At 36.0% G+C, this 12,765-nt stretch overlaps 1 protein-coding gene across 2 annotated transcripts in view; it reads right to left on the bottom strand.

Annotated features, from left to right (window-relative positions):
* Nucleotides 1-12,765, bottom strand: part of UPF2 (UPF2 regulator of nonsense mediated mRNA decay) — a 113,692-nt gene that overhangs the window by 60,917 nt on the left and 40,010 nt on the right. For both annotated transcript variants that reach the window (XM_040451453.1, XM_040451454.1), the window contains exon 8: nt 8,190-8,275. In XM_040451453.1, coding sequence (XP_040307387.1) covers nt 8,190-8,275 — 86 coding nt within the window. The remainder of the gene's footprint in view (nt 1-8,189; nt 8,276-12,765) is intronic.

Here is a 12,765-nt window from a genome sequence, read left to right as displayed (position 1 = left end):
AACGTACCATTTCATAGATGTGTAAACAGAGGCCTTGACTTTCCAAATCACTCAGGAACATTAAAAAAACAAAATTTTAACTAAACACTGAAACTGTTAGAGACCAGAGAGTACTATTTACACTAGAAAAGCAGGTAGATGAGACATCTGCTCTTACACAAATTGGAGATTTTTCTGTAACTCAGCTCATCTGAAATGTATATAAAATACAGAAATGCCAGTAAAGAGTAATAGTCATTGCTACTTGTACATTCCATTGTTGAACAGACTACCCCCTACCAGCCAAACCATAATTAATATCTCTTATTGTTTTCAGGAAGAGAACTTACTAGAGATAAAAAAAATCTAGTTATCTGAAACAAATCCCTGTATTTGTGAAGCAAAGACAACAGTGCTAGCCCAAGGCTCCATGTGCTTCCCCACATCTTCCAAATGTCCTTGTGATCCCTCTCAGGCTTCAGGCTGAGTGTAAACGAGGCATCACTTTTTGTCCACGGTACCCAGAGAATGAGCTGAGTCCACACACTGTCTTCCCGTGCCATGGCAGTCTTGGAAGCTATGGCAATGATTTAAGATGAAGTTTGTAAACTTCATATTTTAGAGTAAACGCAAATGTTGCAGAATGTTTGATGGAGGCTACCAAATCAGTCCAGATTCAATGCAAGGTAAATTACAGCAGAAGTCACAAGTGAAAAGTGAACAGAGAACTAATCCAAACAGGGCAAATTTTTGAAATCGATTTATTTAAACCACAATTTATTTAAAAAACAGAGAGGGGTGCATGGCTGGCTCAGTCTAGTCACATGCTAGAGCATGTGACTCTTGGTCTCAGGGTCATGAGTTTGAGCATCATGCTAGACCCAGAGATTACTTTTTTTTTTTTTAATGTCTCTGAGAGAGACAGAGAGACAGAGCATGAGCAGGTGAGATGCAGAGACAGAGACAGAATCTGAAGCAGGATCCAGGCTCTGAGCTGTCAGCACAGAGCCCAACATGGGGCTCAAACCCACCAACTGTGAGATCATGACCTGAGCCAGACGCCCAACCGACTAAGCCGCCCAACCGACTAAGCCACCCAACCGACTAAGCCACCCAGGCACTCTAGCTTAGAGATTACTTCTAAAAAAATAATAAAAACTTTTAAAAATAGAGAAAGAACAAAGAAAAAGAACAGTTCCTTTAAAAATACCAAAATTTACCAGAAAAATACTGCCAAAAAAAAAATTCTGGCCAAACATTTTGGCATAAATTAAAAAATACTAAATGAGTCCTAAAAGAAATGAGGAAGAGAGCACAGGGGAGAACAGACTGTGCAGAACGCTGAGTAAGAGACAGAAGATAAGAAAAGAAGACACTGAAAAGAATGATTGGTGAGGATATGACAGCTACAAATACGCAAAGGAGATTCAACATATGCATGCCTGGAGTACTTAAAAAAGAAAACCACAACAAGAAAACACAACAAGCATTCAAACACATTTAAAGATGAAAATCAGGAAAACTTCCCTGAAGTATTTAATACAAAAACTGAAAGGGCGTGGAGAGTGACCCAGAATGATCAACAACACAGCATATCCATCCTAGTAAAGCCACTGGATTTACTAGAAAAAAAATTAGTTGAGCAGCCATATGAATCACCAAATAAATTACAGAAAGAAAAAAGCAGGCTGGCCTCCAATTTCTTCACAGTAGTAGCAAATGCCAGATGACTCCAGGGTAACACCTATAAAGTATTCAGGGAAAAGGCATGAGCCATAGATCCTATAACCAGCGAAGCTGTCCTTCGAGTAATGAATCTCCAGAAACATCACTCTGTACAAGAACTGAAGGGATATTTTTGCCCAAGAACTCTCCTTCAGAAAATCATTAGAAGATAAACTTCAGCAAACCAAAAGATAACTAGGAAACCAGAGAAACAAGACTGGCAGGGAGCATGGAATATTTTAAGCTGTAGAACTAAGATAAAACAAATGAGGGGGTCAGAGTGACAAATGAGGATGTAAATGTCATATTCCCTATCAGGATGTGTTATCAACAGAGAGACAAAACAAGGGGAGGGAGAATGGAAAAAAGGATGGGAAGTCTGGTAAGCTTCCTGCTTGTCCATTCATAGTGCTGTGAGCGAATTAATATTCAAGCTGATAAACCCTACGATACAAGCATAGCACACTTAACAGTAAAAAAGGAAAATGTTAAGGAAGATAACAGTAGGGACCAACACCAGATGGGTGAGGAGAGAGAGTGAGAAGAAAGGACGAGAACACAGTTAATTTTATCATCACTTGTGGTAGGAACAACAAAGACTGTCTAAATAAATGACCAAGAAGCAAACCCATAATTATGAAGCTAACTACTAAAATAAAAATACAAACCTTCCTCAAATCAGAAAAATGTACGGAAAATAAAATATAGATTACACAATGAAAGACTTTAAAAATTAAACCAAAAAGACAAATAATGTAACAGAACATGGACCAATCATATCTGTCTTATCAAAAATGTAAAAACCCTAGGGGGGCCTGTGTGGCTCAGTCGGTTAAGCGTCTGACTCTTGATTTCAGCTCAGGTCATGATCTCATGGCTCATGGGATCAAGCCCCACATTGGGTTCTGCACTGACAGTGCAGATACTGCTTGGGATTCTCTCTCTCCCGCTCTCTCTCAAAATAAATAATCGTTAAAAAATAAAATAAAATTAGGGACACATGGGTGGCTCAGTCGGTTAAATGTCAGACTTCAGCTCAGGTCATGATCTCACGGTGTGAGTTTGAGTGCCACATCGGGCTCTGTGCTGACAGCTCAGAGCCTGGAAACTGCTTGGGATTCTGTGTCTCCCTCTCTCTCTGCAGCTCCCCTGCTTGCATTCTGTCTCTCTCTCAAAAATAAACATTAAAAAAAATTTTTTAATAAAATTATAAAAAATAAAGTAAAAATCCTAACTCAATTATAAGAAACATACTTTCAGAACAGATCTCAAAGTAAAATTCAATTCAAGAATATACAAGAGAGGGGCACCTGGATGGCTCACTAGGTTGAAGGTCCAACTGTTGATTTTAGCTCAGGTCATTATCCCAGGGTCGTGGAATTGAGTCCTGTATCGGGCTCCATGTTCAGATTAAGTGCTTAAGATTCTCTCTCTGCCCCTCTTTTCAGCCTGCACTCTCTCTCTGTGCCCCTCTCCCCAGCTTTCTCTCTCTCTTGCTCCTTCTCTCTCTCTCTCACACACACAAATAAATAACATACAAGAAAAACTCAACTAAAATAAAGCTATTCTGAAAGATTGAATATAAAAGGGCAAAAACATACTATAAAAACACAAATAAAAACAAATTAGAAATTGTAATATAAATACCAGATAAGGTAGTAGCAGGCAAAAAAAAAAACAATAAATAAAATGAAGAATGACACTTTATAAAAGGTGAAATTCACAATGAGGTGTGAGTTTTATCTTCACACCAAGTAACACAACAGTAACATTTGAAAAACTGAAATCACAGTAGTTATTAGAAAAACAGCACACACCAATAGTAGTCTTTAATTTACCTCCTTAGCCCAGGACCCCCGGGCAAGTAGACAAAAAAGGTCAAGAAAACAGAACTCAATAAAAGTTATTTAATACTATAAACTTCCCTGATCAGTACATTGAACTCTGCACCATAAAAACAAAGAATGTAACCTTTAGGGGCACCTGGGTGGCTAAGTCAGTTAAGCGTCTGACTTGGTTTTGGCTCAGGTCATGATCTTGGCGGTTTCTGAGTTCGAGCCCCAGGTCAGTCTTCAAGCTGACAGTGCAGAGCCTGCTTGGGATTCTCTCCCTCTCTCGCTGCCCCTCTCTCACTCATTCTGTCTCGCTCTCAAAATAAATAAATAAAAACTTGAAGAAAAAGAAAAAGCATGTAACATTAAAAAAAAAAAAAAAATCTCGAGGAATGTTCACAAATATTGATTCCATAATAGGCCAGAAAGAAAATTTCAAAAAATTCCAAAAAGAATAAATTGTATTTTCTATTCATAGTGCAGTAAGAGTATAAGTTATTAACCAAGTTACAAAATAAAACAAAACCAAAACATCCCACAACCTGGAAGTTTTTCAAGACTTTCTCAAACATCTCCTTAAGAAACAAAAAGGAAATATAAACTAAAATTGGAGAATTTCTAGAAAACATACAAACAGAAATCACAAGTCAGAACTAAGACCATTCTCAGTAAATGCCAAATAAGTGTTGGCATACAGCAAATGCCAAAAAAGTAACAGAATGAAGAAACCAAGAGAGAAGAAATCAGTAAAGATACAAGTAAGGAGTAAAACAATAGTAAAATGATATAATACATTATCATTTGGAAGCTGGTCTTCTTGAGGCGTTTTACTGGTGAGGAAACTAAAATGGATTAACCAGTAGCTAACATGATCAAGAGGAGAAAAAAGTCAGGGGAAGTAGAAATACAGCATTGTTTGTAATGGCAAAGACTGGAATGTCCAAAATGATTAAATATAGCACATTCATAAATAGAAACACTGCAGCTTTAAAAGGACAAGGGAAATCTTTATATACTGATCTGAAAAGGTCTCCAAGATATACTGTTAAGTGAAAACAGTAAGGTTCAGAATGATAAGCACAGTAAGTTGCCCTTGTACAAAAAACAGGAAATATAAGAATCTATAATTGCATTTTCTTGTACATGAAAAAGAAACTTCGGGAAGATACACAAGAATCGAGACAGTGGTTTCCAACTGGAAAGAGTAGAAATTGGATATAGGGAGACAAGGATATATTGAAGTATGTTTTTCAGCACACAATGTTTTTATACTTCTGGGTTTTGAGCCCTGTAAATGTACTACTTATTTTTTAAAATAAAATTTTAGGGGCGCCTGGGTGGCACAGTCGGTTAAGCATCCGACTTCAGCCAGGTCACGATCTCGCGGTCCGGGAGTTCGAGCCCCACGTCAGGCTCTGGGCTGATGGCTCAGAGCCTGGAGCCTGTTTGCGATTCTGTGTCTCCCTCTCTCTCTGCCCCTCCCCCGTTCATGCTCTGTCTCTCTCTGTCCCAAAAATAAATAAACGTTGAAAAAAAAAATAAAATAAATAAATAAAAAATAATAAATAAATAAATAAAATAAAATTTTGGATTTGCATATGACCAACATTAATTTATCAGATATTTTCAAGCACTTACCAAAATTGTATTTGGTATTGAAAATGTACAAAATGAAAAGATTCAGAACGCTCTTTTTTATTTTTTTAAGTAATCTCTACACACAATATGGGACTCAAACTTACAACCTAAGATTAAGAGTCGCATGCTCTACCGATGGAGCCAGCCAGGCACCCCCAGAACGTTCAAAAAGCCTGTAGTCTTTACGCTTTGGGGGGACACAGGTGGGATATGTGACTGATCCTTCGTACAAAGACATTATATGGAAAGTGCAATAAGGGCATTTATATGGACATAATGGAAATGAGGATGTTGTTCAGGGAAGATGACTCTTAGGCTAAGATTTAAAGGGCAAGCCAGAAATTTTTGGTGGAAAGATAAAAAATATACCAGGCAGGGGCACCTGGGTGGCTCAGTTGGTTAAGCGTCCAACTCCTGGTTTCAGCTCTGGTCATGATTTCATGGTTTGTGAACTCCAGCCTTGAGCTGGGCTCTGCAAAGACCGTGTGGAGCCTGCTTGGGATTCTCTCTGTCCCTCTCTCTCTCTCTGCCCCTCCCATGCTCTCTCTCAAAACAAATAAACTTAAAAAAAAAAAGAACATCCCAGATTAGAAAACAGAGGCTTGGAAGTAAAGAGAGCAAAGGTATTCAAGAAATCATTACAGATCAGGATTTTGCAAGAGGAAGAGTGCCTAGAATTCTGACTGAAGCTGAAAGGGGGCTAGATAAGAAAAGGCATGAAATACCATGTTATGTAATTCTATTGCCTTCTACATGTCCACTATTATGCTGAGTGCTGGGGATAAGGAAGTAAACATGGCCTCCTCCCTGTAGCTTAGTCTAGAGGATAACACCCAACAAAACCAAGAAAGCAGCTTTTGCAACACTTTGATGTCGGGACCTTTCCTGTCTCTAGCTCTTTTCACATACTCCGTTGCCTCCATCAGAATGCGCTCTCTACATTTCCTCTCCCCAGCCATTCCTAGCCTAGCTAATTCCTTTCTCAAGACTCCCATTAAACAACCCTTGTTCCAGGCAGCCTTCTCGGACTCCTGAGACTAAATCAATCAGTTCCACTTGCTATATACTTGAAAGCATGCTGTGATTCTTCTTGGTAACTACACTTAGAAGTCTTTGTCTTTCTTCTTTTCCAAACTGTAAGTGGTATGAATACAAGAGCCTAATCTGTCCTGTTTACACTGTATCTCTAGCACTAATCACAGAATACAGCAGACCCTTAATGAATTAATAAATGAATAAATTGTAGAATATAATTTAATCTTTCCTGATCACTCAGGTGGATTATAAAAAACCCAAATGATTGTATTTATACATTTCAGGTATATAGACTATGCAGTCTCTTCCTCATGGCTCTAGAATGCTATACATTTCAAGTACTTGTCCCTTGACTTTTTTTCTTTCCTCTCAAACCATAATTGTTAATTCCCACTACTTTTAAGTCTATACTTCTAGCAGATTCCAAGTACATCTAATTTGCAGCTATTTCCCGAGCTAAACAGATAAACAGAGTTATAAGAGATACAAGTGGCATAAGACCAAGTAGCTTTTGAGGACTTTCTTGAGGGGGTGGTGGTTTGGGAGGGAAGGGTGTGCTGAAGGACAGAATGCGGATGCAAAGAGACAGTCTTTTACAAGTAAACTACTTAAACATCACTGCATAATTTCTTTTGTAAACAAGACCTTTTATTTTTGCTAACTTTGGTTTATTCTGTTACATAAGTTCAAATAATTGTTAATACATGTTTCTTCATACAAATAAAGAGTTGAAAAGAAAAATCTGAAAATAAACATTCCATTGTAAAAGGAAAGAAAAGAATCAGTTGAAAAAAAACTGGTCCAAGATACTGAGGAAAAGTATTTGAGTTTTCATCAATTCAAGATGTAAGCTTTTTCCCATTTACAAATACATGAAAGTGGAATGTGCCTCACAATTAAGGTCTTAAATGTAAATGGCAATGTTTTTCTCTCTCAGTTGTACATAAAATAATGGTGTACCTCATAACTAATGGTACCTTAGATTTGATGAAATGCATATTATAAAAATATTTATCTATATGACTTTCTCAACTACATAATTCTTAATTATCTACTCACTATTATTAACATATTCCATCTCTCTTGCCCCACTAATATGAAAACCAAATGCTCATATTAATGATGGTGACAGGAGATAAAATCCAGTATAAAAGGAAAAAAAAAAGTAGCAATTTTGTTTCACTAAGAAATCTCACATTAAGAGATCATGGGCCTCTCCAACAAATGGGCCTAATTAAAATTCTGCTCCAGAAACTCTAGTTAAATCCCTCAGAACCCTTATCTTCTGAGGAAAGTATGTACCCTAGCTATGTTGTATGTAATCATCATAATAGTTCACAAAATCATTTATTCATTGTTGAAGAGATAGAAATGCATCTCCTCTGGTTTCCAAGGTCAATAGTCTGAGTGGTCCTGCATACTTCAGGACCATTAATTTAGAGTAATTTACAGCATTATTATTCTCTAAAAGCATTACACAATTAAATATGCTTCTTGAATTACTAGCAACATAATCACTAATGTGACTTTCAACTCTAAACTAGCATAATTACAAAAACTTGAAATTTTTCATTTATACACAACTGTAAAAATTAGATACACTAAGTCTGATCTTCATACAAAATAAAAACTCTCCAAAAAACTTACATACCTTTTGTTACTTTTTCCCCCTCAAAGGCAAAAATGTAAACCAATTGCTTCTAGAAATGATTAAGTTATTACTATTCTTATTAAGTTACTATTATTCTTAAATATTTTCTCTTAAAATAACAGGTAAACATCAGAAGAAATATTTCCACTAGGGCAAAAGAACAAAAGAACAGAAGTCAATGAGAAACAAGTCCTAGAAAATATGCAAAAAACAATCATCTTGGTTGACAAAAGATATTTTGAGGGGATAATTAAATGCGAATGTTGATCTGATAACCATCATTACAGAGTAAAACCACTAACAAATTACTTTTTGTTTTCAGTACCTACCTTTGTCTGGGAACTATGAAGAGCGCCCGTACCAACTTCTTCCTATTTGCTTTTGTATTCATGTTCATGCAAAAATCCATTGCTGCCTATGGGAGAAAAAGCAAACTTTTTTCCTTAAAAAACTTTTTTGATTTAGCTAATGAAAGCAGAAACCCTCCATGCTACAAAGGACTTCTATGTGTTCCTAAATATTTCAAAATGGTTTTAGAACACTGGTATTATAAGCATATGCCAAATTAAAGTATCACTGAACTTAAACTATTCTTTCCTTTTAGATCTCAAAATACATGTTTCATAAACTTTTTTAAAATATATTTATTTATTTACTTACTTACTTATTTTGAGAGAGAGAGAGAGAGAGAGAGAGAGACCGAGTATGAGCAGGGGAGGGGCAGAGAGAGAGGGAGACACAGAATCCGAAGCAGGCTCCAGGCTTTGACCTGTCAGCACAGAGCCCGATGTGGGGCTTGAACTCGTGGATCATGACCCAAGCCAAAGTCAGACACTGAACCAAATGAGCCACCCAGGCGCCCCTCATGAACTTTTTAATTGCAACCTAGTGTTAAAAACAGAACCCCAAGTGGGTAGACTGAAGACCCACCATGAACTATCTGGAAAATAACTGTATGAAATGTGTAATTAATGCTTTCAACCTCACTGAAGTCAAGTAATATCAGAAAAAAACTATGATAGAATTAGAAAGTAGCAATAATAGTTACCAGGAGCCAAGAAAATTATTAATGCTAATAACAATAATCAAAAAGGAGCAAAGATAAACTGGAAATGAGAAGAAGGCATACATTATTCTCAGGAATATGTAAGAATAAATGCCCCAACATTGACGAAAAAGATTTAGTTTAGTGTCAACAATCAGACTTGACAACTTAAACTAAAGAAACCACACCTCAATATTGTAATAAATGCCCACTATTAATAAATACAACTATTATTTAGTGTAGCAATCCACCATTCTATGCTACAGATCAAAAAAAAGTGTTCAATATTTCATCAATATGTCTCACATATAAGCATAAAAGAAAAGCTAGAAGAGATGAACATTCTGGAAAGCCACTGGAAAATATAAATGAGTAATTTTTAAAATACGGTATTTTTAGGGGCGCCTGGGTGGCTCACTTGGTTGAGCTTCCGACTTCGGCTCAGGTCATATCTTGTGGCTTGTGAGTTCGAGCCCCGTGTCGGGCTCTGTGCTGACAGCTCAGAGCCTGTGGCCTGCCTCAGATTCTGTGTCTCCCTATCACTCTGCCCTAACCCACTCGCATTCTGTCTCTCTCTCAAAAATAAACATTAAAAATAAATAAATAAATAAATAAATAAATAAATAAATAAATAAATAAATAAATAGAAATACGGTATTTTTAAAACCCAGGCATGTATACTTTTAAAATGTTAAAGATTTTCAGTTTACTGTTTGATATTTCATTTAAGAAAAATAACAAGTTTAAGTTATAATTTAAAAAAGAATAGAGGCACCTGTGTGGCCCAGTCGGTTAAGCATCAGACTTAATTTCGGCTCAGGTCATGATCTCACAGTTCATGAGATCGAGCCCCATGTCACATCAGGTTCTGTGCTGGCAGCATGGAGCCTGCTTGGGATGCTCTTTCTTCCCCGCGCCCCCGGCCCCCCCCCCCCCCGCCTTGCTGTGCTTTCACTCTCTCTCGTTCTCTCAAATAAATAAAATAAATAGGAATAAATTACCTTTAAATATACTTTTGAGGATCTCAAATATTGTCCTTCCATAGGCTCACATGTAATGATTATTTTATCATTAATCCCAATTTCTAATCTGATAATCTCTTGATTATCAGATGCAAATAGAAGATCCATAGAGTTCCCTGAACTATAAAGGATTTCTACTCTTCACTACAGACAGAATATACTGCAACACCTCCTATTTGGTTAAATCTTTTGATGAAATAAATGGCACAACTAACACGGACTAGATTCAAATTCAGGAAACTGACTCACACTGGAAGTATTCATCAAGATGCAAATTTTACATCAACAATTAGTCAAAAGAGTAAAATCAATTTAAATTTTTCTTCTGCAGGGTGCCTGGGTGGCACAGTCAGTTAAGCGTCTGACTCTTGGTTTCAGCTCAGATCACGATCTTGGGTTCATGAGTTCAAACCCTGCATCAAGCTCCATGCTGGCAGTGCGGAGCATGCTTGGGATTGTCTCTCCCCCTCTCTCTCTGCACCTCCTCTGCTCATGACTGATCTCTCTCAAAATAAATAAACATTTTTAAATTTTTTTTAATTAAAAAAATAGTAATAAATTTTTCTTAACGCTTGTAAAAAGAATATAATGTTATTAAAGCTTACATTTTATAACATTAAAGATTACAGCTAATTAAAATAACAAAGAGAAAATATAAAAGTATAACACATTTTCCTTCAAGCAATTCACCCATATGAAACACTGAAAAATTCTGGACCTAATAAACAAAAACCCCAAGTCATGAAATAAAATGAAATAGGTTAACTCAGGAAATAAAATAGGTTAACATTGGAAAACTTCTCACACAAACATGGGAAAAAACCTCAAAGCAAAATTTGTGAAGATATTAAGAAAAATTTTAAATAGCTAGTAATGGGTATATTTCACCATAAATTAGAAAACATGAAAAATAAAATGTATTTCAACAACTACTTTAGAACACTATCCTTTAAAATACAGAAGTTGTTTGCATATTCTATCTAAATAAATTTTATGAAGACAGAGAAGGCAATATTCACTTCACCTACCACAATAATCAAAGGTCAGTTAGGGAACAAACCTACAGCGTTCAAAAATCTCCACAGATTAGGAGTCCCTAAAGCATGTCAATGCTTGGCACACAGTAGGGGTTTAATAAATATATGCAATAAATAAACAAAAGATGACATGAGTAGAAAAACTGCCAGAATGAATAAATTTCAGAAAACCACAAAGAAAAAAGCTTCATGTGTATATGAATTCCCAGACTTAACCAGTCCTGTCCTATGGGGAGAAAGAAGCAAAGAGGTCGCCCTGATGGTATGTGTCTGGGTAACAACAGCTAAGTGACAACTCAATAAGCAGTATTTTGAAAGCTGTTTCAAAACATTTTAGGTCAATGAAAGACAATCCAGCAATCATTTCTTATTTTATTTAGTAAAAATACATTCTTATAGTCATCAAATATATGCAGAAATAAACTACCGTGAATGACATTACCCATAGAAAGTTACTCAAAAAAAATCTTCACTCTGATTTCTATATTGTTACCTAATTACTGAATTCAAACAATTCTTGGATTTTTCTACCTGTTTCCCAAGTACCTTTCCCTCTTAAGCCAATTGCACCTTTGTAAATGTATATGGGAAGAAATTCCCTTCATGAAGAAGTGGACTCCCAGGGGAACCCACTGGGGTCCAACAAGGAAGAGTGGCCCCTATTTTTCACCTGACTCTGAGAGTCAACTTCGAATTGAATATATAGTCATTACTGGCAACAGCTCTTAATACTGAACTGGGTGCTAAAGGATACTTTCCAATACACACTTGGAACAATAACACTACTAGTATACAAAACCGATGAGACCCTTTCCACCTTCAGTTTTCATGATGATGCTCAAAATGGGGTACGGGGGTAGAGCAGAGTATCAAGATTTCTCTTTCATCCTCTTTTTAGGTCATATGAATGAATATATGAAAATCTGGCAAGGGAAAGATTCAATCATATTTCAAACTTACTAAGTTTTTGAAAGTCATACATTGATTTAATCATTCCAAGAAGTAAACCAACTTGGAAACAGTTTTTCAAGCCTGCTCGATTACACAAGTAGTTACTGAAATACATCTAAATTATTTGAAGAAGGACTAAACGAGTTCAAAGTTGAAAAATAAACTAACTTCTATAATTCTCTATAGGAAACCATCAAAGCATTATGAGGGGAAAAAAATTAATTCTAATAAACTTCAACAAAAAAAATGGCTTAAAGCAACAATTTTCAAACTTTAGGTCTCAAGAGCCCTTTACTTTATAGTCTCAAAAATATTAAGAACCTAAAAGAATTTTGTTTATATGGGTTACATTTATCAACATTTACTGTACTGAAATTAAAACTAAAAGACTTTTAAAATATTAATTCACTTAAAAATACCAACAAACCTATTAGTTGTTACTTTTTTGGGAAATAACTATATACTTTTCAAGATGAAAAAAAATTTAGTGACAAAAGTACTTTTTTCGAAGTTAGCTAGACTTTTGTGTCTACTTATGCATTTAATCTGTGGTGATTTGTTTTTTTGGATGAAGTAAATAAAGAAAATCCAGCTTCACACATATACATAGCTGAAAAAGGGAGGTGTATTTTAATATACTTTCCAGTAATCATAGATATTCTTTGATACTACACCAAAATTTGACAAGTGACAGTTTTTTAAGGGCTAGCTGCGATGTGAAACTAAAACCACAGAAATCAATTTTTCATGCCATGTTACATTAAAATCCACTGGCCTATCTTGTACTTTTGAATGCATCTTTGACACCCAAGCAAGATTCTGTTAACAATGCGTAGGGGCGCCTGGGTGG

The sequence above is a fragment of the Herpailurus yagouaroundi genome, unplaced genomic scaffold (genome assembly GCF_014898765.1).
Source record: "Herpailurus yagouaroundi ecotype Mexico unplaced genomic scaffold, PumYag 203, whole genome shotgun sequence".
In the NCBI taxonomy this organism is placed as follows: domain Eukaryota; kingdom Metazoa; phylum Chordata; class Mammalia; order Carnivora; family Felidae; genus Herpailurus; species Herpailurus yagouaroundi.
This window is presented reverse-complemented; position numbering and strand designations above follow the sequence as displayed.